The sequence below is a fragment of the Polistes canadensis genome, unplaced genomic scaffold, assembly GCF_001313835.1.
Source record: "Polistes canadensis isolate GaletaPanama2010 unplaced genomic scaffold, ASM131383v1 scaffold_14, whole genome shotgun sequence".
Lineage (NCBI taxonomy): Eukaryota > Metazoa > Arthropoda > Insecta > Hymenoptera > Vespidae > Polistes > Polistes canadensis.
Window position 1 is genome coordinate 714,589 of NW_014569561.1, and position 27,796 is coordinate 742,384.

The following is a 27,796-nucleotide window of genomic DNA, read 5'->3' on the forward strand; positions in this document are numbered from 1 at the left end:
TTTTTTCAATTTTTTTCACTAAAGCCACTGTTATTAATTATCGGCACAAATAAATAACGAAATAAATAAATGCAGCTAGTAATCGATGAATACTACTACCGTACATATACACACATATACACCACATACATACACACACGATATGCGCCTATTAGCATTCAGGATAATATCTATGAGCAGCAACAGCAGTAAGCGGTTTTGCAAAACTCAAAGTCCTGGCAAAAACGATTCCGTTAGTAGTTGGATACTTTTTTGTAAAAAGGTATCTCGACACATAGCCACGAGTAATGTAAATAATATATTGGAGGATATACAGAGACAACAAAACAGTAACAATTATGACAACAAAAGAAAGAAAGAAAGAAAGAAGAAATGAATCTACGATATATTGAATTCTCACATTGTTATATATAACGATCTTTTATTTTAAAGATTTTTCATTGTTAATCTTTATTATACTCCCGATGGCGTAATTATATTTACTGTTAAATATTTAAATAATAAAAAGAAAAAGGCTCCTCGATATTATTCGTGTCAAGCCATTTATGATGATGATTTTTTTTTTTTTGTTTAGATAGAACTTTCTGTTTTAAACAGACCGGAGATTATTTCGATAACCACCAACCACCATCACCACCATCACCACCACCATACTTGTGCGTAGATCTATTTATTTTTATATATTAAACAATTAATTTTTTGTATTTCTTCTGCACTTACTTTTTTTATTCTATTATTTTCATTTTATACTTCGTCATTTTGACTTCATTTTTTTTTTTTCCTCTGGCACTTATTCTTCTCGTTTTATTGCGAAATCGAGTTGAGTAAGTACATCAGACGGTGTACATGTTGCTAAAAAGTGTAACTGCATGAAATATGTAGTACAATTTACGACCCTTTTGCGAAAAAGGAGGAAACAATTTTTTTTTTTTTTTCGTTTCGTTTCTTTTCTTTTCTTCTTCTTCTTTTTTTGTCTCCTTTTCCCCCCCCAGATTAAATTCACTTCACAAGTAATACCTCTCGCAACTAGATTCGATTCTATGTCGAGCATTAAAAGCATTGACGTAAAAGTGATATCCAGGTCGAAGTTATTGCAGATGGACGACGCTGATAAAGTGATAGCCAATCAGAAGTACAAAGATAGAAGGGGTAAAAGTACCGTGTGTGCTTCTATATACTTTATTGCTCACATATACATTTACACATCGTATAATATCCATACATAAATACATACTTAAATACAAAAAATACGTAATCTTCTTTATTACGTTTAAAATTATTTCCACGGGAAAACGATTAAAACGTGGAAATATATATATCTGCTATAATTTTTCAAAAAAGATTTCCTGTGATACGTTTAAATACGTTCCTATCAGATAAATCGTAATGAATGATGATAGATGTATACAGGGTGTTTCCAAACATGTTGGAATAACTTCAGACATAATTTATAAACTGATTTCGGTATTTTAAAATAAGAGTAAAAAATGTTTATATAATCATACGAAATCGATACCGCTTTGTTTCCAAATTATAGTTATTTTTGTAGTAAACTGGTTATTGGTTAATTTTTATAGAAACTATTCGAATTGTTCAATACAGTATTCGAAACGTTTAATTATAGACCTTCCTGAAAATATCAGCTGTTATTTGAATTTGTCGACAAATGTTTTGAATACAGTGACGTAGTTTTTCAGCATTGCTTACCGATGTATAATAAACTTAAGTAAGAAGCCAGTAAAGTTGTGTGAATTACTGAAAGATAAAAAATTATTAATGATAGCTGATTGTATGAACAATCAGCGTTACATGAATTCCTTTTTTTTATGCTTCTTATTTTAGCATATCTAAATTATTCCTGAAGTTACGCTCACATATTTTGAAACATTCTGTATATAATATATGTCTAATATACGAGCAAAACAATTTTATCTTTTATAACAGAAGCATAAATCTTACAAAAAAAAAATTCCTCTTTTTTTTACACAAAGAGCTCTTATAATAGCTTATATTAAACATTCATATTTGATTAAACTTCCCTTTTTTTTTTTTTACATTTTTTTTCTTTTTTTAAGAACATTAAATTTTAATAAGAATAAAAGAAGAGGAGGGGGAAAAAGTTATAATAAAAGTCAGTATATGAATTTGAGTTTTATCTGGATATTATAAAAAATATCCAGATAAAATTCGTATTAACTTTTTTGAACACACTATAAAGAATATCCGAAGATTTCATTACAGAATAAGTCTTATAACAGAGTAAACCGAACGAAAAAACGATCTATTGCTGCATTTATACGTACGTATGCGTGTGTGTGTGAAATCTTTTGAAGTTTCTTAATTAACATCAGAAGGATTTGTGTTCTTCGAGATGAGATTGTCTTTGGATAGGAAAGAAATTTCCTTTAAAATGAATTTAACTTTAAATTACGTACAAAAAATAAATTGTATTTTATATTATTTTTTAATCGATAAAACGGGGGGGGGAGAATAAGATATTATTGTATTTTAATTTATATTATTTTGATCACATTATCAGGTTTTTCTAATATTTTAGCATAATAGAAGAAAATTTGGTTACAATTTATTTGTTTATATATAGAATTGTGTTAATGTTCGCACTAATGTATTTGAAATTGGATATCTGTTTTTCTTTTTATTTTTACATCGACCACACAAACGAACGACGTTTTGAATGTTTGATTAAACATTGAAAAATTTAATATGACGCGTCTGAGGGATGGTTTCGAATTTTGGAAACATTTTATTTCTTCTCTTTTACCTCGATGGTAAAAGCTATGAAAAAAATACAAGACGAACGAATCTCTCTGGGTAAATGTTTTGTGTTCGTTGGAAGAGTTTATTTGGCTTTTTTTCTTTTTTTTTTTTGTTCTCATCCAAATCAAAAAGAAGGAAGGAAAAAAAAAGGTAGAAGACGGATTTATGCATTTTACAAATCCGATTGTCTCGTACGGATCCGCTAAATTCATATATGAAAATCGATTTATTCCGAAAAGATTATTATCGATGTTATGACAAAAATATAGATTTTATAAAATTTAAATTTAAATGTAAAATTCTTCCCCTCCTTTTTTGTTCTTTACATTTTTATTTAAAAATCTCCCCCCTCCCTTGAAAAGTCTTTTTATACACGCATCATTGTATTATTACGTATGATGTGTGCGTATTTATGTATATCCATATATTTATATATAAACATATGGCTTGAAATAACGAGTTTAATAGTAATTCGTTTAAAGTAATTTAAAAAGCTTGTTATTCGTTCGTTTACTCCCTTTAAAATGGATATAACACAAACGGGTCTGTTTCACTTTGAAAGTTAGTATCGCGTATTCATGTATTCAACGGAGAAGGTTCATCAACGACAACGGTGTCATCTAATCAACATGCATATGCCCTATATAGGTTTAAATATTTTCGAGATACAACCATTATTATATATTCGTGAATTGATCAAAACCAAGAATATTATCTTTAGCAATTTATACGCGAGAGTTGTTATGTTACGTACATTTTTTTGTTTTTATTATTACAAAATAATTTTATTTAAAATATATTCGTTAAATTTAAATATTGTTAAATGAGAAATAAAATGAGAAGAAAAAAAATAAATGTTACGTTTTATATAATTAGATAAAAATTAGCATCAGTCCGTCTGACTAGAGCCAGTGGATTTCTACTTGCTATCAGTCGGTGGTCAGACCATTTTGAAACTTTATTCACTGATTTGCGCTTAACACAATTCATCAGACTTTTAATTTGTTATCGTCAAACGAAAAATTCTCAAAGGGTTGTTGTATCTGTCTGGACAACTACGAAACGTAACACGTGTTAAATCTCATTCGTTAGATATACTTGCATTAACATATTTTGTTATATTTCGTTAAATCGGTATATCTTTTAATTGGGTCCAAATTATGCGGAATGTTAGTTATCAAACCTTTATGATATAAAATTTAAATTAAAAAAAAAATAAAAACAAGTATATCTTTTTTCCTATTATATATTTGATTATATATTTTATATCTTATTGTTCATTTTTTTTTAATATTCTTTATATATTATTTATTAAAGTTATAATAACTGTGCGTTCATAGAACGTACGAGTTAAATTTTTGTGTGAAATAAATGTCACGAATCTAACAGTGGACGGCGGTGGTGTGTGGCGAGGAAGGGTATTGTGTTTAATTAATTTTTTGTCATTAGGAAGGTCGGTAAATTTCTGCATAACTTGGTATTCTAATTAAAACCATTTAGTGTAATAATCGAAGTCGACAGGTGTCATCCATTTAATCCGTTTAGTAATTCACATTTAAAGCTAAAGGAAATAGAGTGAGACAAGACCTAACGTTAAAGTAAATGAAAGGAAAGACTGACGCGAAAGGCTCATCTCATGGTATCAACGATGGAATTTCGATGATGGATATAAAGCCCAGGCAGAGGCAGCTTAGGTTAATTAAACACCAAAGGAAGTCGCTAGGCCGCAACAAGCTTCTCGTACCTCAGGCGTGAATGAGAATTTATTATATCTCTCTTGGTTGCTATACAACTCATACTTGTAACTATGATTTTGTGTTGGTAACGTTATACGAAGGGTGGAGGGAAGGCTTTCTCTTAGGAAAGAAAAAAAAAAAGAAATTATTTCATGGTATACTTAGAACATTGACGTCTCGTGAATTTTCCTCTTTCGCGTATAAAAGTTTATATAGGGTAACCCATAAGTTAATAATACTTGAAAATTCCTAAATGATCTATAGACAATATTAAATTTCAAAAAATATCATATAGGCTTATAATACTTAAGTAATTCATTTAAAAATGATACAAATATAAGTATATAGAATTTATCTTTTTAATATGCTTCGCGTTATAAATATTATTATAATAATAATATATTTTATTATACCATAACAAAAACAGTTAATATATATATATAATATAAAAATATTATCTCTTGTCATATTATAATTATCAATTTTATATATATTACAGTAAAATAATGCAATATTTCTAAATAAAAGACAGACACATCTCCTGTATCAAACATATTACATACATATATATTATATAATACGTTAAAAGATACACATACACAAAAACACACATAAATAAATATGAAAGAAGAAAAAGGTCTGGCTGTGCCAAATTTCACGATTGAGAACATACACAGAAGCTAAGTACCTGGTAGTAGAAGAAGAGGAGGAGAAAAAGGATGAGGAAGAAGAGTAGGAGGAGGAGGAGGAAGAAAACAACGATTCCGACTCGCTCGTGCAAGCTCACCAAGGTAAACTCTGCCATTCGTATTAGTTCCTGCTATATCCGGTTAACGTATACTATACCTAGAGAAGAACATATAGCATATAATACAGCTATATCAGGAAGAAGGCGAACACCCATGCGCCGTAATCCCGATCGTTCGTGCTACTCTCTTATCCCGACCCAGACCCGTTACTCTTTCCCCTCCTCTTCTGTCTCCTCTCCTTCTCTTCTTCCTTTTCTACTTCTCTCTCTCTCTCTCTCTTTCTATCTCTTTCTCACTCTCTCTATCCATCTATGTATCTATCTATTCATCTACCCACCTATCCATCTTTCTCTTTCTCTTCACATACCTTCTAACAGCTTCGTGCTATCCTATGAAAGCTCTCCCTTCCTCCCCTTTTCTCTTTTACCCTTCACTCTCTTCTCTCTTCTTGCCTCCCATCGTTTTCCCTCTTCTTACTATCGTACCGACCTCTTACAAGACGACGAATTAATGGATTTAATCTACTTAATGAACGGCTACGTTATGTGCTAAGTATACCGCGATTTCTGTATTATCTCATTATAGGATGAATTCATAAGATTATTTTTATTATTTTCGAATGGTTTCAAATGATAATTTTCTTTAATGTTAATTCAAAGATATGAAGAGATTAGTTAGAGAAAAGATAAGGATGATATATTTCTATTGTTTAAATTTGTTCTACTCGCGCAGATTGATAATAAAAGTTTTTAAATTTTATTATCTTTTAAATATTGGTATAATGTGGACTATGGGGTCGAGTCAACATTATGATTATGGTGATGGTTGGAATTAAATGTTTAACTTATATTATGAAGCATATATATGTGATATTATTGAGAAAATGATCTTTTTTAAAAAGGACGGATTTATGCGACACATACACATACACAAACACAAATAGTTTAGAGATTGATATGTTATATCGATGATGATGATGATGATGATGATGGTTGGAATTAAATGTTTAACTTATATTATGAATTATAAATGATCTTTTCAAAAAGGACGGATTTATGCGACACATACACATACACAACACACAAATAGTTAAGAGATTGAAATAAAAAGAAAAGAAACGAAATTTGGCTCGTTTGTTGAGCGTCCCTTCGCGTGCGTCCCTTCGCGTTACGTCGATTGCTCGCATCCTGATTATACGAAACGATCGAGGGAGGACACGGAGTTGGTGCTGATCGAGCAAACTAGAGTCTTTAACCCTTTACTCGGTGCTCCGACTCGTCCATTTTCAAAGGTACGTTGCAACGTGTTCGTTCGTTCTTTCTTTCTTTATTTTTCCTCTCTTTCTCACTGACTTTCTTACTTATTGGTATTACTAAACCGTTGAACTGCTGAATTCACGTAAACGATTTGATTCGTTATACGTGATTCAGATATAAAGATAAGGATTCTTCTGATAAGAGTACTCCATAAGGACCTTGGTTAGAACTTGCACAGCACTTATCCACAATGAACTAGTATAGACACTCGCAACATAGAAACACAGATAGCAGTCATTTCAGAAGATGCGTTCACTCGGTCTTGAAAATAACAAATGTCACTTCTCGCTCGAATGACGAACCTAGGAACCTTGTTGTTCGTCTAGTAGAGGGAGGGGGGGGGACTGGGCAATTTGATTTAGGTTAAGTTAGGTAAAGTTTCCCTTAAATAGAAAGTTTCTATGATAAAAGAATAGAATATTTCTAATTGTTTCAATGTTTTCTTATTGTTTATTATAAAAACAAGAACATACCTGATATATCCGTTATGGAATTCAAATAAATATTTAGTTGACAGCTTTATTTTGATTAATAATAATCTTTGTATTATTATTATTGGACAATACTTTTACCTTGAATATCATTAGAATTTCTGTGCTGACGAGAAACGTATTAAATCCTTTGCAATATAGATAACAACAAAAAAAGAATACAAAGCCATTTGTTTGGCCAGAACTATTCGGTATCCAGTATTATTATCCTGAAACTTTGAAGCTGGCAAAAGTATTGTGAAAGTTTTTGGTGCTATGTATAAGAAAGAAAAAAAAAATGAAAAAAAAAAAGAAAAATTAGAAATAGAAAAAGAAGACGTTCTCGTTGTTGGTGTAGTCCTTGTTGTGAGGACGCAAGAAAGAAAACACACTTTCGAGAGTAAAAATTGTTTACCCGGATCGCGAAGGGAAAGAAGTTAACTCTAACATAAAGGAGTTTAATCTATGAGTGTATTCTTTCTCTCTCTCTCTCTCTCTTTTGAAAAATAACAAAAATCTTTTATTGGAAAAATCGCTGATTTTGGAATGATATTTATATGGGGTATGGCCTCATCTGTTAACGGGGACCTCAATAGGGTAACACGTTGCTTACTCCTTTCGCAAATACAAATGATTTTTTGTTATTAAAATTTAGATGAATTTGTGAAAGTTTAATAATTCTAAAATATGTTTCTTTTTTTTTGTTTATAAGAATCTAAAAACCTTATAATACGTACAAATATTTACTGTTTAACATTAACAATAGAGATAAAAATATTCCTATGACTCATTGTACATACACGTGTATACATGTATTTATATCTAGATATATATATTATCTATCCAAATATATATAAAGCATCTAAAGTCAGTGTCTACTCGAATACCGAAGCGTACGGCTTTAATTAGACGTCCGTTTTGCGGCCGAGACCCCGCCCGCCGTCTTCCAGAACAAATTGGAGTCTAATTGGTCCACAAGTTTGAAAAGCCGCAGTCGGTTTTCATTGAAACTTACTCTCTTCCTTCCTTCCGTTATTTCTCAAGCTTCTCCTCCTCCACCTCCCCCACCTCCTCCCCCTCCTCCTCCTCCTCTTTCGTCTTGCTGCTTTTCCGGTTCACTACATCTCCAAACTTATCCTCTCCAGATCATCATCTTGTCCTTCCCATCTATCTATCTATCTATCTATCTACGAATTATTATTTTCGATCTTTCGAACAAAAATAAGATAAAAAGATTGTGAATTTCAATTTGGAGAATATCGTATTTTCTTATGTACACACCCTATATCTTTACCTACGTTTTTCTTTTCTGTTTTTTCTTCTTCTTCTTACTCCTTGGTCTGTTCGATTTTTCCAAACTCCAAAAAGTAAGATTCTTTCGAGTAGATATTTATTCTCCGAGACGTTTCTTATCTATCGTAATGACGTCGTATATCGAGGAGTGTCGTCGTCTTATAGTAAAAGTCAAATGTTAGATATAGTTTGTATCCGTTTGTAGCAAGGGATGAAAGTGGGGGTTGGTTGGGGATTTAGGGATGGGTGGATGGTGGGTTGTGGACAGGCGTTATCTTTTAGGAAGATCTAGTCGATATCGACTTTCGACGACTGGTAAAGACGTTAACGAAGAAAAAGTCTTCCTACGTGAGTATACGTACCTTTTTATTTTTACTAAGAACAACGTAAGAATACTGTCAGAGAGACGTTTCTTAGGATGAGACGCAATATCTTTGAAAAGTTACAATGGTCCCCACGTTTTGTTCTATTCTTCTACGGGGGACAAAAAAAATATAACAACTAAAAGAGAAGAAAAGAAAAATAAGAATGACAATAAAAAAAAAAAAAAATAATAAAAAAAAAGAGATGAAAAAGAGGAAAGAAGAAAAGCGAAAGAACGAAGGAAAAAACAAATATCGCAAATCATTTCGCAGACACCGTGGATAGGTTATGTATAAATATGTACAGGTATGTAGAAATATACGGGGTGATATAAAACAAGGGTTTATCAATTATTTAGGGTTGATAGTACTCACAAAATGATGAAAAAAATAAAATTCTAATAAAACAAATTTTGGTTTTATTCTTAATACAGAAGCGAATATTTTTTCTACTTTTCGGAAAACTTGTCGTACCTATAGAAATAGTAGATTTCCTTTTAATTTGGATGTGGTTATTAGCGCGACAAATTTAAAATTATTGTATTATAATAATTTCTAAGTCAATTCAGATTCTTTTACGAATCACAAAAATCGAAAAGTTTTCTTTATTGTCTAAACAAAAATTAATTTCTTATAAATAAAAATGAATTTCATTGCAAAAGAAAAACAAACAAAGAAAAAAAAATAGTTTCTATGTCAGATTAAAAACTTTTCAACCAAACCCCCACGTATCATTTATACCACAAGTTACGAACCCTTTATTTTTTATCACCCTGTATATGCATAACACAGAGAGAAGCCTCCATTGTCGAAAATGGAAAAGAAGGATATTGAATGTCCGTGTCGACGATACGGATGGATGATGTATGTATCTCGCTTGGATCTGGCCAACAGAAAATGCAACACAACCACAGAACACAAACCAACACGTAACTTCAGGGATGATACGTCGGCGGAGCTTCGACAAAAATCACTTCTAATGGATATTCATAGCGGATACTTATGCGAACCCATCGTATCGTTCAATACGCGTCTAACTAAATAGAGTTTTGCATGCATATTCATGAAAGGATATTTTGGTATAAAATGTTTCGACGTCGATATACAGAGAGTATAAATGTTCGTGTACATAACATAGGGAGTATATACGTTACAAAACCACCGACTATAAAAAACAATTAAGAGATAGGCAAAGAGGAGGAGTGGGGGGGGATGGGGGAGCATTAGGGATGGATGCAAATCGTTTTCGTTTGAACGCACCAATCCCCACCGTTCTTTTTCTTCACATTGATAAAGATCTTACGGAGTTTCTTTTTTACTTATATCTTTTCGTTTCTTTCTTTAAGATTTCTTTTTTCTTTCCTTCTATATATATATAAGAAGAAATTTTACTGCTAATATTGAAGTTGCATAAATTAAAGAAAAAGTAGCTCACCGAGCGTTTTACCGATATGCAAATCCTCTAACTTTTGCTCGATCCCTGAGCTGTTGACTCTTTCTTTCTTTCTCTTTCTTTCTATCTATCTTTTTCTCTCTCTCTCTCTCTCTCTTTCACATTCTGTTAATAAACTGAAGATAAACTGAATAAATCGTAAGAGAGAATATTTCCTAATCAGTTTTGATCTTTGATACGAAAGCTTTGCGGATACTTCGAGACAGAATTTTTCTTTTCTTGTTAATTTAAAAAAAGAAGAACAAACTTTACGGCAAACGCGTAATGCATTGTCGATGGAATAAAAATTACTGAATATAACTCATGTCAGTCGATTTTCTTTGGGTTTTAATTGACGAGATTAGTTTGACGGGAAGAGATTTAGAGAAAGAGAAAGAGAGGAAATTTTGTTTGCAATAAATCTGGAAGACTAAGAGAGAGAGAGAGTAAAATAAAAAAGAAAAGGAACACTGAAGCTGCGTAAATATTTTCGAGATACGTGTTTTGTTGGGGTGGGGGGAGGGAGGGGGATGGTTGGGTTCGTGTTCTTTCAACGAATACACCGTATGCAGTAGCACGTAGTAATTTACTAATTGAGGATCGATCGGCTCGGGATTAACATGCGTCTCTTTTCTCTTACTCCTCCTCCTCCTCCTCCTCCTCCTCTTCCTCTTCCTCTTCTCTTTATCAATCTTCCTTTCTCCCTCTCTCCCTCTCTCTCTTTGTCTATCTAGCTTTTTGTCTTTCCCTTTTTACCTTACTCTCAATAACATCGTTATAAAATTCTTCAGTAAGTGAGTCTGTGTATATGTACATATGTACATATACTAGTACACAAAATCAACGTCTCGGTTATCGTCTCGTCTATATTGGAAGAGAATTGTAGTAATTGAAAAGAGTAAAAGAGTAAACGAGAAAGTAAGAAAGAAAGAAAGAAAGAAAGAGAGAAAGAGAAGAAGATGCCGAAGTAATCACGCAGGGAATAGAAAGAGGAGGAGGAGGAGGAGGATGAGGTGGAGATGTAGGTGGCGGTGTAGGTGGGTTGGTGGGTGGGTGGTGGAAAGGGGGTGGGAGAGGATATCGTTGTATTTCGCTTAATAAACAAAGGACGCGCGCGTATGGAACGGCTGCAGCGCGCGCCACTTCCCGTATCCTGATGGTGCGAAGGAGGAGAAAGAGGTGGGGTGGTGGTGATGGTGGTGGTGTAGGAGGACGAAGTGGTAGTGGTGCTGAGGTGGGTGGAAGGGGAGATGTAGAAGGATGAGGATGAGAATGAGGAGTAAGCGAGATAGAATGAGAAAGAGGGCCGTCGAGAGATGGTGGTAGGAGGGAAAGAAGAGGGAAAGGGCGCAGGGAGCTTGCGCAAGCTTCTGTCTGATGCATCGAACACTAAGCCAGCCACGTTCCAAGCTTTTGGGACAGCAGTCGACGGCGACCTAGCTTTCCAATCGCTACGGCATCGTTTCGTTCGTTCGTTTGTTCGTTCGTTGGTTAGTTGGTTGGTTGGTTGGTTGGTTGGTTAGTTAGTTAGTTGGTTGATTTTCCAAGTGATCGAAAATTAGTCGATTTAATTCAGTATCAGCGCGTTTATGAATAAAGATTTGATTTGTTTTTTATTAAACAAAGTATATCAGTGAGGATTATTTATCTCTTCTTAAAGAAGGATTCAAAAAAAGATTCATTTTTTTTGAGTTTCTTTTTTTCTTTCTTTGTCTCTCTCTCTTTCTCTCTCTCTCTCTCACGAACTCACTCTTACTCCATCTCTGTTCCCGTTTCTTCTATCCTTTTGGAACAAATTATCAGAATTGTTCTCATAGCGAATCATTGTCATTATTGTCATCATCGTCACCCTAAAATTTGGGTAAACACGAAAGAAAAGAATTGCAATCATTAAGGATTGGACCATTAGGATTGAAAGTTGAGATTCGCGTTGTTGACATCATTGTCCTTGCCACCGTTCCGATTGTCCTAAACTTCATCCTTGTAATCGCGCAAATCTTTCTTTCTTCTCTTCGGCAACGAAGGGCTCCGGAGGGTCGTCGAACTTAACGTAACTCGCAAGATGTCGTGCTGGTGGTGCATTCGAGAAAGCGAAAAGCTCTGAAAGCGTCGGGATTGCTACATACAGAGACATATAGAAGCTCTTGCAAGCTCTCTCGCAAGTTCTAGCTAAAGCTACCTAGTTATTTAGCTAACCTTGCTTGCTTCCTTCCTACTTTGATTAAATGCTGCACGAGGAAGAAAGAGATTCGATATCATCCTCTTGGACTTTCTCTCTCTATCTATCCTTCTCTCTCTTTTCTTCTTTCTTTCTCTCCTGAAAGAGAAAGAGAGAAAAAGAGAGAGAGAGAGAGAAGAAAAATTGTTCATCACGAGAATCACGGAATCACCGTTACAACGCGATGGCCGCAAATGAGCATGCCCGACCGAGCAACTTCATTTTTTATCTTTATTATTTTTCCACCCCTTTTGTTTCTCTGTGTTGTTTTCTCTTCCTTTAACAACTATCATATTATATTCATCATGCGCGCGCGGTATGTTAATTATTAATGATCGTTTACATACACGCGTTTATCTTCCGAGCCCCGATACATTTCATTTCTCGAAATGATTTTATTGTTATTTATTACTATCAAACAACACATCGAATGAATTAACTCGAACAAATAAAATACATGGGAAAATTATTAATTACATTTTTGTCGATATTTTCATTTTTATTTCTCTCTTGTTACATTTTTATTTTTTTTTCTATTTATTTATTTATTTATTTCTATAAAAGAGATTTTATGTATTGCGCGTGGTATATTTTATCTCTCTTATCTTCTTTTGCACTTTTGACGACTGACTTTTCTCTCTCCCTCTCTCTTTCTCTCTCTCCCATTCTCTCTTTTTATTTTTTTTTTTAAAATATATATATCGTTCAGTTCGCGAGATACGCGGGGGTGGGAGGGGGGGTTCTTTCGGTACTTCGGTCGATAGTTTTCTCGCACGATGTGTGGGCAACGCGTAATGTAGAAACGATAAAGCTCAACGTAGGAAGCTTAGCGAGAAAGATGAAGAGACGACTGGAAAAGCTTCCAAAAAAGAAAAGAAAGATAAAGAGAGAGAGAGAGAGAGAGAAAGAGAGGAATTTGCGGAAAGTTAGGAGTATCTCGCGATTTGTCTCGCGGCGAGACGCTAGCAACGTTGAAACTTGTGAATAAAAGATCCCACGGAATAGCTTCTATCTCATCTACAGAAACAGACGGACGGACAGACGTATACCTTGACTAGTTTCTATTTAAACAAGATTTTATACGTTTTGACGCTCTCAACTCTCTGATCATTTTATATTCGAAGATAAAAGTTTCTTCTCTTTTGTGTGATTTGAAATCAAATTTCGAGGATAAATTCACAACGATAAATAAAAAAAAAAAAAACCCTAGCGAAGTTAATAATAAAATACGAATGTTTGCCTTTAATATTATTAAATAGATACAATGAAAAAAAAAAAGTATACACTTTATGTTTACGAATGTCTTAAAAGATGTTGTTGTAAGTGATGTAAGAAATGTAAGTATAGTGAATAAGAAGAAAGTGAAGGAGGAGGGGGAGGAGGAGGAAGGAGTCTCTTTAACGTGATCGAAAGAGGGGATTAACTGTTAAATTTATGGAGAATTATCAGCACGTTTTCTGTCGAGTAAACGACCGAGATGATGGGGGTCCGAGTCCGAACGAGACACTTCCGGTGTTTTGCGTGCTCGTTGATAATACGATGGTGGTGCATCAACTGGTTAAACTTTCCTAGGACAGTTAATGGTAATGTCTTTGATCTCTTCTTTGATTAAAATGAAAGAAATAAAAAAGAAAACAAGAAAACAAATTCAAAGGAAAAGAGAAAGAAATGAAAAGGTAGAAAGAGAGAGAGAGAGAGAGAGAAAGAGGTTGAAAAAGGTAGAAATAGGTAGACGTACATATATACACACAAATACACATACACACACACACACATCATTCATACAGAGGTATATAGAAATGTAGAAAGAGAAAGAAAATCGAATCGGTATTGGAATCTTTGTATGGAAACGAGGGACTGACTCTCGAGGCTTCCACGTAATCCATCCACTCGTGCAGAACCCCGACGACTCTGGTGGCCTCCTTTTATTTTCAGCGTTCCTCCTAACTAGACGGCACGAGTTTCCGTTCGCGAGACTCTCTTCCGTTCGCAATCAGCACTTCCACGAAGTAGGACGCACGAATATCGTCGTTCCCTACCGAAAATTCGACTTCGTGTCCCATTAATCTTCAGGGAATATGAAAGACGGCCGATTACGAGCTCTCCTATTAGTTTTCCTTACAATTATGCTCCGAGGCATAATTACAATAACCTCGTTTTTTCTTTTTTCTTCTCTTTTTCTTATAACAGAAACGCTCGAATAAAATCTGAATATAATATTATAATAATTATATATTTGTTAGTCGTTGTCGTTTAAAAAAAAAACAATGTGTGTAGAGTTGTAGAAATGTTTGTTAGAAAAATTGTGCAATTGTGTTTTACTTTTCCGCGTTTAGTTTCAAAAATTGCAATAAAATATGTTTCCAACAAAACCCAAATTATCTCTTTTATCAATTCGATAGAAAATTACGCAACTGACTATATATGAATGATTATTATCTAATAAAAGATAATATAACAACGAACTGTGGAAAATAACTTTCTTCTTTGATGTTTCTCCTGTGCAGTTATCGTGATATCAGCTTGTAATAAGTTACATGACACTGTTATATATAAAAGAGATGAAAGGGATCGTAAAAGTGTGTGTTTGTCGTTTGTAGATCGCAAAGAAACTTGCATATACATGCATATACAAATATAAAGAGAGAAAGAAAGAGAAAGGGTGAAGGAGAAAGAAAGAGAGAGAGAGAGAGAGAGAGAGAGAGAGAGAAAGAGAGAGAGAGAAATATAAAGAGGGTAACAAAGTAAGGGTTGTAACTATATTGCATTATGTACTCAGGTGGAGGAAGGCAAATGAAGGTGCAAGAAGAAGGAGAACCGCAGGTGGATTGACAATCTCACCGGCAGCGGTCGCTCTATCGAACGATGACAACAACTATGCTTTCGAGGAATTGGGGCTGGGGGTTGTTCGTTCTTGTTTTTCTCGTTCTTGCCACCCCCAGTCCCGCTGCCATTCGCAGAGGTATGTCTCACGATTCCTTAAACTAATAATAAGCACGATTTTCATTCCTTTTCTTTCTTTCTTTCTTTCTTTTTTTTTCTTTATTTATTTAATTCTTTTCAATTTTTCGAGTTATTTTCTTGTTTCTCTGTTCTTTCATATTTCTACTAATTCCTCTAATCTTAGAAAAGAAATAACTGAAAAGTTTTCATCCCTTCGGATTTATTTCATTCAAATTCACCGAGCTTTACGATTCTCAATGTCGCCAGCAGCGGTGTACTTTTTCTTTTCCCTTAAGGCATTTCATCGTTCTCTCTCTCTCTCTCTCTTTCTTTTTTTGACGAAAATATGTGTGTGTATGTGAAAGAGAAAGAAGGAAAGAGAGAGAGAGAGAGAGAGAGAGATAAAAAAGAAAGAAAGAAATAGAGAAAAATCTGACGTGTGGCTGCGCCAGCGTTTTCCTCTCTTAGCCCTGTAGGGGAGTCAAGCTTTTGCCCCTAACAAAAATGTAAAACCCGTGAAAGCGACGTTATTCAGTAGAATAGAAAAAAGACGAGGAAAGTAGAAGATCCCATCGAAGTATGAGGAATATACGAGACATATTTCTTTGCGTTTGCAAAAATTCCTTCAATTGGTTTCTTCGATTTACCGTATTCTATCTGTGTTTCTAGACATTTCATATACATTTTCTCTTTGAATATATTTTAATAATACGATACATTTTTCTTTTTTTTTCTTTTTTTTTTTTTTTTATATAGATCTTCTCTCCGTATATATATATATTTTTTTTGTATGTATTTCGCGTAAATAATAAATACGCGATAATTAATCAAATTATTTTCAATGATCGTGAAAATTTGCTCTTCGAAATATTTATAATGATGTAGAAAAATGAATTGAAAAAAAAAAAAAAACTGATACAAGAAGAATTAACGAGGATAGTGTTTAAAAAAAAAAAAGAAAATAAAACAATACAAATCTGATACATATTTCGATGTGGGTTACTTATCCTTGCGAATTGATATGATGGTCCATATTTAAAGTGGGACATCCTATATAATATTGTATATATGTGTATGTATTGCCGTATACATACATATATATATATATATATCCAATGGACCACTTTCTTGTCTCTTCGTGTCGAGATACTGCGCTCCCATTCTCATCTCCCAATTTCCTATTTGTATTCGATAGAAGGACGAACGACGAAGTTGATATAAAAGCGAAAAGTAATCGAACGAACGTTCAGTTATATCGACGAAAAAGGACCAACCAAGAGAGGAGATACAGAGTTAGAGAGAGAGAGAGAGAGAGAGAGAGAGAGAAAACGAAATTGTGAGATAAAGAGACAAAAAGAAAAGGAAAAAAAGAGAGAAAGAGAGTGATAGTATGTGTGTATATGTGAGAGAGAGAGAGACATGATAGTTTATGAGAAATAAAGAGAGAGAGAGAAAGAGAGTGTGCGTGTGAAATAGAGAGAGATAGTGTATGAGAAAGAGAGAAAGTGATTGTATGTGTGTCTGTGTGTGTGAAAGGGTTAGTTTATGAAAAATAAAGAGAGAGAGAGAGAGATAGAGAGTGCACGTATGAAAAAGAAAGATAGTTTATGTGAAGAAGAGAGAAATAGATACACAGAGAGAGAGAGAGAAAGAAAGAAAGAAAGAAATAGATCGATACGATTCCTTTTCGTAGTCCGATAAAACCAGTAAGGATTTTCAATAGAAGAACTACGACGACGAGGACGATTGTCTTCGAGGAAGACTATGACAATCGAAGAGGACTTTATAGTAGATACAAATAAAGCCGAAAAATCGTTTTGCACATTTTCCTTTCCTTTCCAGTTTCCAGTTTCCTTCGGTTTTCTGTCCCTATTTTTTTTTGTTTCGAATCTTCGTTATCACGAGAAAGAAAATAAAACAGATCGAGTATAAAATAATATAAAATACATACATTGAAAATGTGTGTACATGTATATGAAACGTACATATATATATATATATACATATGATTCTTATATTAGGTAGCAAACGATGCGAGACCCTACAGACGGTAAATCAATAACAATTTACTCCTACCTTCGATCCCTCACACTCCAACCCCTACTACCACCCTCACTCACTTCATACCGCATATAGGTATAACTCGCGGCGTGGCAAACACGGCAAAAGCCGAATCGATTAAGCGTCTTTCGGTCTCTCTCTCACTCTCTCTCTCTCTCTATTTCTCTTTCTCTTTCTCTCTTTTTATCTCTCTCCTTTTCTTTATATTTTTCGTGAAAAATAAAGACATTTGTGAGTCACGACAGGCAAGAGAAATTTATTTTCCAAATTTATTCTTCTTTCTTTGTTACATTTCAACAATCTTCCTCCCCCCCCCACCTCCCTTTACTTCTCTACCGTCACCCCTTTTTGTTTTGAAGGCTTCTCCCTTAAATCATATTCTATCTTGTGTTTTTCTTTATTTCCCTTTGTTTTCTTTTCTTTTTTTTTTTTTCTTTTTTCTTTCTTTTGATAATACTCGTTCTAATAGGACACTTCTCCTTGAATGATCTCGTTGGTACCTCGCCAAGATACTTTTTCTTTCTTTCTTTCTTTCTCTTTTTCTATTTTTTTTTTTTTCCTTTCTTTTTCTTTTTCTTTATTACTCCTGATACACTCTGGGTGGTTGGAGGCATCAACCGACGACGACGATGACAACAACGACATAAAGGAGGGAAACTCGAGTGATGACGACCAGCCTCCGAGAAGAGGGTCGCCTGGAAGATACATGACTAGGGGGTTACGAGTGGATGGGGGGATTATGAGTGTCGTGCAACAAGATGATCGACTATCGCTTCTTCTTCGTCTTCTTGACTTTCCCGTTCCTACTTTTTCTTTTTTTTAATATTTTCTTTATATCTCATCCCTGTTAACTTCTCTCCTCCCTCCTCTCTTTCTTATATTTTTCTCTTAAAAGTTTTTTTTTTTTAATCCTTTACAAAACGTTTAGAATTAAACGCGATAGTTATCGATGAATAATGCATCTTTTTTTTTTTTTTAACGAAATTTACGTTTAATCAAGAATCACCAATATTCATGAGAAAGAAAAAGATTTTCATTATTAACGTGCACATGTACACACCCACACATACACATGTTATAAACGTGTAGAAAGTAATTTAGGATATATATCCGTTGAAACTTTTTTTTATCGATATTATGAATGATTAAATATCGATTTCGGAATAGATCGACGTTCCCAATCTCTTATCCAAAAAATGTATAATACGTTCATACATTTTTGAATAAAATAAAACTAAAAGAAAATCTCATGATAATAATATAACGAATTAATGAATTTTGAATTAACAGCGGACCGTGGCCACTGCAACAAGACCGTCGACATCTACGAGGATGTTTCTAGCCCTGCAGTGACCGCTGCCAACATGGGAAAACCACTTTACTGTTGGTACCGTTTTCGTGCTTTTCGTGGTACACCTAGAGATTGGATTCTTCGTGTACGTTTCAAGAAATTCAAAGTTGGCGTATTGGAAAATGCTACAACTTGTTCGGGTGGTTACCTCCAGGTAAGTTTCTTTTTTTATTTCATTTTTCACATGACAAAAGAAAAAATCACGCGTGTACAACAACAATTAACACAAAAATACTCTTACACACACATTTCGCATAATTTTATTTACATACATATTTTATAATACATTTAAAAGTTTTTAAAACATTACTACCAAAAAATTAGAACAAAATTTCTATACCTCGATGATCGAATATTAATCCGTAAAATCCAGATTGTGTTAAATGGTGGAAGGTGATAGGAAAGGAGTAAACGATTCTGTTTAGATGATGGAAGATTTTTTTTTCTTCTTTTATTGATTCGAAAGGAAATTTCTTCTTATTGCTTTCAGGATCGTTTAGAATCACTAATGATTCTATAGAAGGTTGGGATTGGGGTGAAGGGAGTTAGGAGAAAGAGGGAATAAGGGGAGGGGGGGAGAGAGGGAGAGAAAGACTTAGTGGGATGGGAACGAGGAGAATGAGGAGGATGAGGATGAGGAGGATGAGGAGGAAGGTAGGATGGATGAAAACGCATTGTTCGTAGCGAAATGCATAGTGCCTTGGACGGCTGATTGTGCGACGTCCATTAACGAGAGAAATACGGCTGGGCAAGCTATCCTTCATCTAAAGTCGTGCAATTAATTAGCGGAACAAATTGCGCGCGCGTTGGTCCGGTGGAACAGTCAGAATATTAGACGAGCGAAATTGGCCCTGGCTATATTATATGAGAGGGCTAAAAGAAATAAAAAGCTTCTTCGTTCTCCTCTTTTACGTATACACATATATACGAGCGCGTATGTATATTTGTACGTAACACATACATATAAATTACACGTATACGCATAATACAATTATTATTATGATTATTATTACTCGTAATTCCGAAAAAAAAAAAAAAACATTTTTTCCAAACGAATCCTTTTATAGATTCGTGAAAATATTTAAGAATCATAGTTTCATTCGATTTATCTATTTATTTAACTATCATGAATTTACGGGTTTGTGTGAACTGCAAAATTGTCCATGAATTAGGTTTAATTGAGATAAAAGATAATAAAGAAAAGAAGAAAATAAAATATTGTAGAGAAAAATAACAAATGTCCAATTTTTATAAGGATTAATTACGATGTTATTATTCATTTTTATTTAAATTAACTTTGTGTATATATATAGTAACATGTAACTTGCATATATAATATATTACATAAATAATATATAAATAATAATTATAATAATAATAAGAATAATATATTTATATATATACACACGTAGATATATGAATATACATAACTTTATATGCATAACAATAATATAAATCGTCAAGTGTACAGAATTGATAACGTTTAATTCCTCGTTAAGAACGCATTCTCGTTGTTAGCTTCGTGCTAACAAACGAACTATACGTTCATTATTTTACGTTTCTATCGAGTATCACTAATTTGACTGCATATCTGTATAACATATCCATACGTATATATATATACATATACAAACGCATTTCTATATATATATAAATAAATAAATAAGTAAAATATACATATATAAATGATAGCGCCAATCAAAATCCTCTTTCTTCCATTATAAATTCAGGAACGTATGCACAAACACAAGCATACATATAAATACCAATACACGTATATATATCTCTCAGCATTACTTGAAAATCGGACGAGTACCAACCAACTCGAATATGAATGAACTCTAAGTCAGAAAGGTACATAACCGTGAATAATCTTCGTTAATCGAGGATGGAAAGGGCTCTCCCGCATATTTCGAAATTTACCATACGTTGGCAAAGCCAAAGCTCTGTGAAAATTAAAAGAATTTTCTTGCTCTGCAAGAAAGAGAAAAGGATAGAGAGAGAGAGAGAGAGAGAAATAGAAATTTCCATCGTAAGAAATATTTCGTTCGTTCATTCGTTCATTCGTTTTCTCCTCATTAAAACACATAACCAGTTGGAGCTTACGAAGAGTTAATCAACGCTGATAAAAGCGGTGAATAAAATTGCTATATTCGTTGGTAAATATCGTCCGTAATGCACACTAGAGTACTCCTAACGTCGTTGCAAAACGACTATTGATCTTCCTAACACCGAGCAGCTCTTCCCTCCCTTTTCCTCTTCTCCCTCTTCTCCTCCTCCACCTTCAACTACACTCCCACCTTCCTCCTCTTCATTCTCCTCTCATTCCCTCAACCCTCTCTGTTATCACCTCCACTCGCATTGGTAGGAACTCTACCACAATTATGGTACTTTTAAAGTATTATACTAGATGCTGCTTCGGAGGTTTCTCTCAAAACCCTACGAATATCATCGTTATTACGATCCTTCCTCTCGTACTTTATATTGTACCGTTTCTTTTTTTTTTTTTTCTCTTTTTTTTTTTTTCTTCTCTACTTACCAACGATCAGAATTCGTTTTCGTCTTCCGTTATTTGTCCTTGCTTTTTTTTTTTTACTTCTTCTTAAACTTACTTTTAACTTTCTTTGTGTATTTTCTTTCATTTTTTATTTTTTTAAACTATTCTTTCAGTTTGGTTTTTTGTTTTCTTTTTCTCCTCGTAAGTATGATGCTCCATATCTTATCGTGGATAATTTATTGTCTCTTAGCCGGAGGCACCCATTCAGATATGCGCGATCCTACCGAACGATAAGTAAGAAATTATTAAAAAGTACAAAGAAACTCAGGAATAAAGTTTTCGAGGGATAAAGTTTTTTTCGAGCATGATATCTCGATTACGAGAACTCGTATTATTCGTGATACATAACTATACGACAATGAGCACGATTAAAGATCGTTTGATCGTATACTATGATTATTATGTCGTAAAAAAAATATATCTCGCGAGTTGGTGAAAAAGTAATTTTGTTACTTATATATAATTATATATTTTCGTTACTCGCCCCTTTTGCTAATCTTTTTTATTATTTTAAATTAATCTTAATTTAAACCTCTAAACACCACATTTTATATTTTAACGAGAGACATGTCAGACGTCATTTATAACTTTCTTGCCTCTCTCTTTCGATCCTTCGAGTAGTCTTATTTTATCATCACAGTTAAAAATGGAACATTAACGTCAGGATTTTCGTCATCGTTTGACAAACAAAAATTATATGTCATTTACAAATAGAATGTGTTCAGTGAACTCCAATTGTCAAAATTGATTTACCAATTTTAGTTTTGATAATTTTTGATCATTTCTCTTGAAGCTTCTCGTAAAGTTGAAGAAAAAAAAAAACGAAATTATTTAAAAATAATTATTCATAAATTTGGTATATATTTACTATACATTTTTAAATCAAATAAATTCGACCAGATCAACAGATATATCTATCAATAAACCGTTGTTGGGTGATAAGATTTAAACTTTATGAGTTACTTTACATAAGTTTCTTCTTGGAAAGTGGTTTGATGAAAGAAACTAAAAGATAGATGCATACATAGATAGACAGATAGATAGATAGATGGATTGATAAATAAATAGAGATAGATATAGGTATATGTAGATTTGCCTATGGGACAATATTTTACGTCGTAGCTAAAAATAAATTCGCGACAAGATAACGCTGATGGATAGCTTCTCTTGAGCCTGATAAATACGTTTTGCTTTGATATCCTAAAGGCCGCTATAGTTTCCGTAAATTCACCTATGAAATCGTATTATACTGGTACGTACGTACAGATAAATAGATAGATAGGTAAGTATTTATGTAGGTATTTAGGTATTTAAGTAGGTAGAGATGGGTTTGTAAGAGAGGGCTTGGTAAAAGGTCTTTGCACTACCACTATTACTTCTCTACTCCTAGACAGTATATATATATATGTATATATATACTAGTACGACCAAGTGAAACTTTGATTACGGTACCGACGACGACGACGACGACGACGACATCGTGTAGGCAACGTTTGCTCAACAGACGGACGATGCTATGTAACGATGTTCTAGTATTGATACACATACTCGTAAGAACATTGAAATCTCTCCCTCTTTGAGTCGAGTAAAAGTTGAATGAATGAACGTTCAAAGGATCTACCCTAAACGTACCTTTGACAGTTTATTAATAACTTGTTATTAACGACTACGAAAATAGTTATATTCAAGAAACAATAATTACATTTATTTATTTATCTATATCTTATCTATCTGTCTCTTTTCATCAAAATTATTCAAAATTATTTACAGAGAAGAAGCCCGCTTCGATCATCTCGAGATGATTATTATATCTTTCTTTTTTTTTTTTTATTTAATCCATTTAATGTCCATTATTATCACAACCAAGTCATTTCTACTTAGCCAAGTAGAAACTTAGTAAATATTCTCCCTTTTGCTTTATCTTTCTTTATCAAGGAAGAACAACCATCAAAGCGTTCCATCCCGCTTCTCTCTCTCTCTCTCTCTCTTATTCTCTCTCTCTTTAGAGATCGCGTTAAAAGATAAGTCGAGCTCGCAAACAGACTGGCAATCGCAGCAGGGCAAAATGGACGGAACTCGATCACGCGTATAGATTGTAATGGGTCTATTAATCCTACCGAACAGAGTCTCGCTTTATCCTGGCTGGCTTATCGCAATGATCGTTTACATGCGAACTACAGCTGGGGTATTGAATTTGCGAGATGGCTCCTACCGCAAAGCCTAATTAGCGCGCAACACTAGATATGCTTCGCCTTCCGCTTTCGGCTCCTATCCTTCTATCGTCTCGTTAACCTTCCCACAACTCTCACCATTTCCTTCGTAAATTGAGAAACGTCGGATGTTCTTCGATAGATAGATAGATAAATAGATGGATGGATGGATGGATGGATGGATCTAAATAACAAACCTGGACAGACAAATTTACCTAACTAGGATTTTCTTACCTCTTGTTAATAAGTAAACTTTGTTTGAAATGTTTTGAATGTTGTTTATGTAGGATAAGTTTTCATGTTCGATTCGTGTTTTCTCACCATTGTGATACAAGTTCTTAGGTTTGTCTGTTAAATTTTAATTAGAAGGCTTTCAGATAAGTCCAGTGTATTTGGTAATAAGATTCTTGTAACGCGGTACGCGATGGAGGAAATACACACCTACGACTACTATGGTAGAAACACAAATCGTAAGGACAGTTTCGCCGGAAAGCAAAGTTTACGCAAGCTCCTACTGCTTCTCGCACCCTCCCGCGGATTAATTCCAGCGAGAACACTTGCCCCTCTTTGGCCCTGGGATTCTCCGACGAGTAGAAAGCTAGTGGTGGTAGTGGTAGTAATAGTAGTAGTAGTAGTAGTAGGGAGGAAAATCAATTTGAGAAAAAACAAGGGCGTCTCGAGAGGAGAACGAGGAAAAAAGTTGGACGAGGAAAGGGAAATTCTTATTTGTTCTTTCTGTTATTTCCATTATTTTTATATTTATTTTATTCTGTCTCTCTTTCTGTTCTTCCTTTTAATTTGTTTGTTGCAGATCATAGATGGCAATACGAAAACCGAGGTGAGCAATCGCAAAGACCCCGGTGTCTATTGTGGCGAATCCGAGCAACCGCAAACGTTCATTTCCGAGACGAGTTTCGTACGAGTGATCTTCCACGCAGAGAACTTCACGGACCAAACTTACTTCAGTTTCGACTCGCGGGCAGAACAGCAGCTCGACGTTTACCTGAGGTACGGCCAGCATCCAGAACTTTATCCAAACAGAAGAGGCGAAATCGTGCCTGGGAGTTACTGCGAGAGGGTTTTTAAGGACTGCAGATTGCAAACGTGCTACGTACAGAGCCCAGCCTTTCCGGGTATTTATCCGCGAGCTTTGCATTGTAAATACAAGCTTAATACACGATTGCCATTCATAAAGCTCTACATAGAAAACGAGGAGTTCAATATCGACGGGCAACGATGCGAGAATATAATGACCTGCCCGATGAGACCGATAAGCTCCGGCTCGGAACATTGTCCCTACGATTATATACGTGTCTTCGATGGGAAAGATGAAAATAGCCCGGTGATCGGTACATTCTGCGGTATGGGCAAATTTCCCTATAGTATAATCGGGACCAGCGAGGATCTATATGTCGAATTTGTTTCATCGCCAGCCGGTCCCCTACTCAACACGGGTTTTCACTTCAACGTTGGCAATTGGCCTGGTCACGTCGAGACGGCGGGTGTTAAAAACGGTAGTTGCGATTGGCTACTCAACAGCGAGTCCCTCGAACGCGGTAACGAAGGTATTTTTCTGTCCGTCGCCCACTGGTACCCACCTCATACAAGTTGTACCTATTTGCTCAGAGGTCGCCCCGGCGAAATAGCCCGACTTTATTTTCCAAGTTTCCGTGTCAATCGAATCGAATCGCCCATCAAGCCTTACGACGGCGACTGCGGCGAGAGCCTTACACTCTACGATGCGGATTGGCCGGACGATGCTAGAATAATCAAGACCTTTTGTGATACATTCAGCAAGCCCATGGAGAAACACGATTTTGTCTCAACCTCAAACGCTTTATTCGTTAGATTCGAAAGTAAAACCGGCAGTTATTCCGGTAGTTCTCTTTATTATTGGGCACATTACGATTTCTTTAATGCTACGAGATTCGGGGAGCCTGTACCTGGGACGGAATGCGACGAAAAATTTACTTCTTGGAGAGATCGTGCTGGACGTTTGAGATCACCCCTGAATACATTGATTTATAAACGACCTGGAAACCCACCGGTGGATCTTTCCTGCACCTATACATTTCTCACGGACAAAAGACTATTCGCTCGAGTGATTCTAACGATCGAATCGGTATCGTTCAAGGAACGTTCCACGGGTCACTGTGGTCACTGTTGGGATAGTCGAGTCGATAGATTGATCGTACGAGAACCTGGACCGGATGGTGTTAAGGGTACTTGTATATGTCGTCGCGACGAGGAGGACGGTACACCCATATCACCTATCAGAATAGTATCCCGTGGCGAGAAACTAGAACTAAAGTTTCTAATAGACGGTGTTCGAGCTGCAGCGAATTACTTCAAACAACCTTCGCCGATTTTCGAAGCCAATTACGAATTCGCTCACAGTCCACTATGCGGTCCTGCCATATTACCTGCTACCACCGACGGCGAGATCGAATTTCCTCATTACGAGGTATTAGGATTCGTTGCACCACCTAGATCGATCAAGTGTATTTGGGAGTTAAGGGTCAATTTGGAACGAGACTTGTGGCTACATTTCGACAAAATAAAATTTGCCTCCCGTTCTTGCGAGGATGGCAAACTCGAGATCTTTCTTCCCGGATCTAGCGATCCCTTTCTTGGTATTTGCGGGGAGAACGTAAGTTATGTAAGAGAGATGCCGATTATTTCGGCTGGTCAAATTCTACCAATCGATCACGACGACACTGAATATTCAAATATAATTATTCAATTTACCGGATCCATGGCGCCGGCAAGAGTAGCCTTTAAAATTGCTTGGACCGAACTTTATCATTTGCCAAGGGACAGCTCGGGCGGACTGAACACCCAAAAACTCGACGAGGAATGTGGCTTCCGTTGTCCGGGTGATGCCGGTTGCATACCTATGAGGTTGGTATGCAACGGTGTCGTCAATTGTCCTAGTATTAGTTCGAGTAGCGTAATCCCGTACAGTAACAACAGTCGTCCCGAACCTAACGACGAGTCTCTCGAAAGCTGTGCTGGACCTCTTGGATCAAATGGTGGAAGTGTCGTTGGTCCTGCTGGTTGGGCTGGGGCCGGACTTGGTGCTGGCTTGACTATACTACTTGCAGTATCTTGCCTCATCGTGGTGTGTCGTATTTGTAAACGCCGTTCTCGTTCTAGAGACATTCACGTACCGTATTAGCGTTCTGACCTGACGCAAATTTCAGCATATCGTTGTTACAACCCTTTCGTGAATTACCAACGCGAAAAACGCGAACTTCGTGATTATCATCATCATCGTCGTCGTCGTCGTCGTCGTTGCGTTGATGATTTTGTTCTCCCTCGTTCGATCACGACGACGAAAGTTTCCTCAAACTTGCACGATTTTTCCTCCAAAATAATATCTTACTTTTCGTACCTAAGCCGAATGATAATAAACAACTGTCAACTCGCAACAGTTATTACTGGTCGTTAGGAAAGTTTATCGTTAACGTCGCCGTATGAGTTTGCGAGAGAGAATATACATACTTGCAAAATAATAATACACGTACGTGTATTCCCATAGGTCCCAGGACGCGAAAGTGCCAATGAAAATTCTATCCCTCATTTTGACGGCCATTTTTGAAACTAACCATATTATATATATATATATATTATACGGAGGAATATTTCGTGGAAGGGAAAACAATGGAACTATTATTAATGGAGGAAAAAAACAAAAAGGTATGATGTGCGGATTCTTGCTCACGGTGTTAAAAAAAAAAAAAGAAAAAAAAAAATTAACTAATGGACGTTCGTGTTCGGTGAGGACTAATGCAAATTTTTAAATATATAAATATATAAATATATATATATATATAAATATAAATTATATATATATATATAAATAAAAATAAGAAAAGTGTTATATCAGATTTTATTAAGGAACATTGTTAAGATGACTCGCGACGGAATCGATAAGAAGAAAATGAGAATTGATGATTAGTATTTTCAATCATTTTTTCCCCCAATACTTTTTCTTTTATATTATTCTTGTTCCTTTTTATTATTATCTTCTCGTCAAAAAAAAATACAGATTTAAGTTTAACCGTGCTGGTAATCTATTTTTTCTCTTATCCTGTCGGTTATTATATCTGACTTCTTTTTCTTTTTTTTTTTTTTTTTAATTCTACATTCTTTTTCGTATTTTTCTCTTTTTTTTTTCTTCTCTCTCTCTCTCTTTCTCTGGTAATCCTGCTTCTGGTAAGAATCGATAATAGGAGAGAAATGTGACAATCTCGACTAACCGAACTTCCCATCTGGACTATCCACTTCCGTGGTAGCTTCATAAAAAGCTAAATGAAT

General features: G+C 35.0%; 1 protein-coding gene across 10 annotated transcripts; it reads left to right on the plus strand.

Moving 5' to 3' along the window:
* The first annotated feature begins 11,540 nt into the window (after window positions 1–11,540).
* LOC106793463 lies at window positions 11,541–27,304 on the plus strand. 10 transcript variants are annotated; one of them, XM_014760422.1, is made up of 4 exons: window positions 11,541–11,626; window positions 15,134–15,316; window positions 18,649–18,863; window positions 24,288–27,304. In XM_014760422.1, the coding sequence occupies exons 2-4, from the start codon at window positions 15,220–15,222 to the stop codon at window positions 26,652–26,654; spliced, it is 2,679 nt and encodes an 892-aa protein (XP_014615908.1). In that variant the 5' UTR covers window positions 11,541–11,626; window positions 15,134–15,219; the 3' UTR covers window positions 26,655–27,304. The 10 variants fall into 10 exon arrangements, with proteins under 10 accessions (XP_014615908.1, XP_014615906.1, XP_014615911.1 ...); XM_014760420.1 differs by having other exon boundaries at window positions 11,543–11,769; XM_014760425.1 differs by having other exon boundaries at window positions 11,544–11,642.
* Window positions 27,305–27,796: the final 492 nt, after the last annotated feature.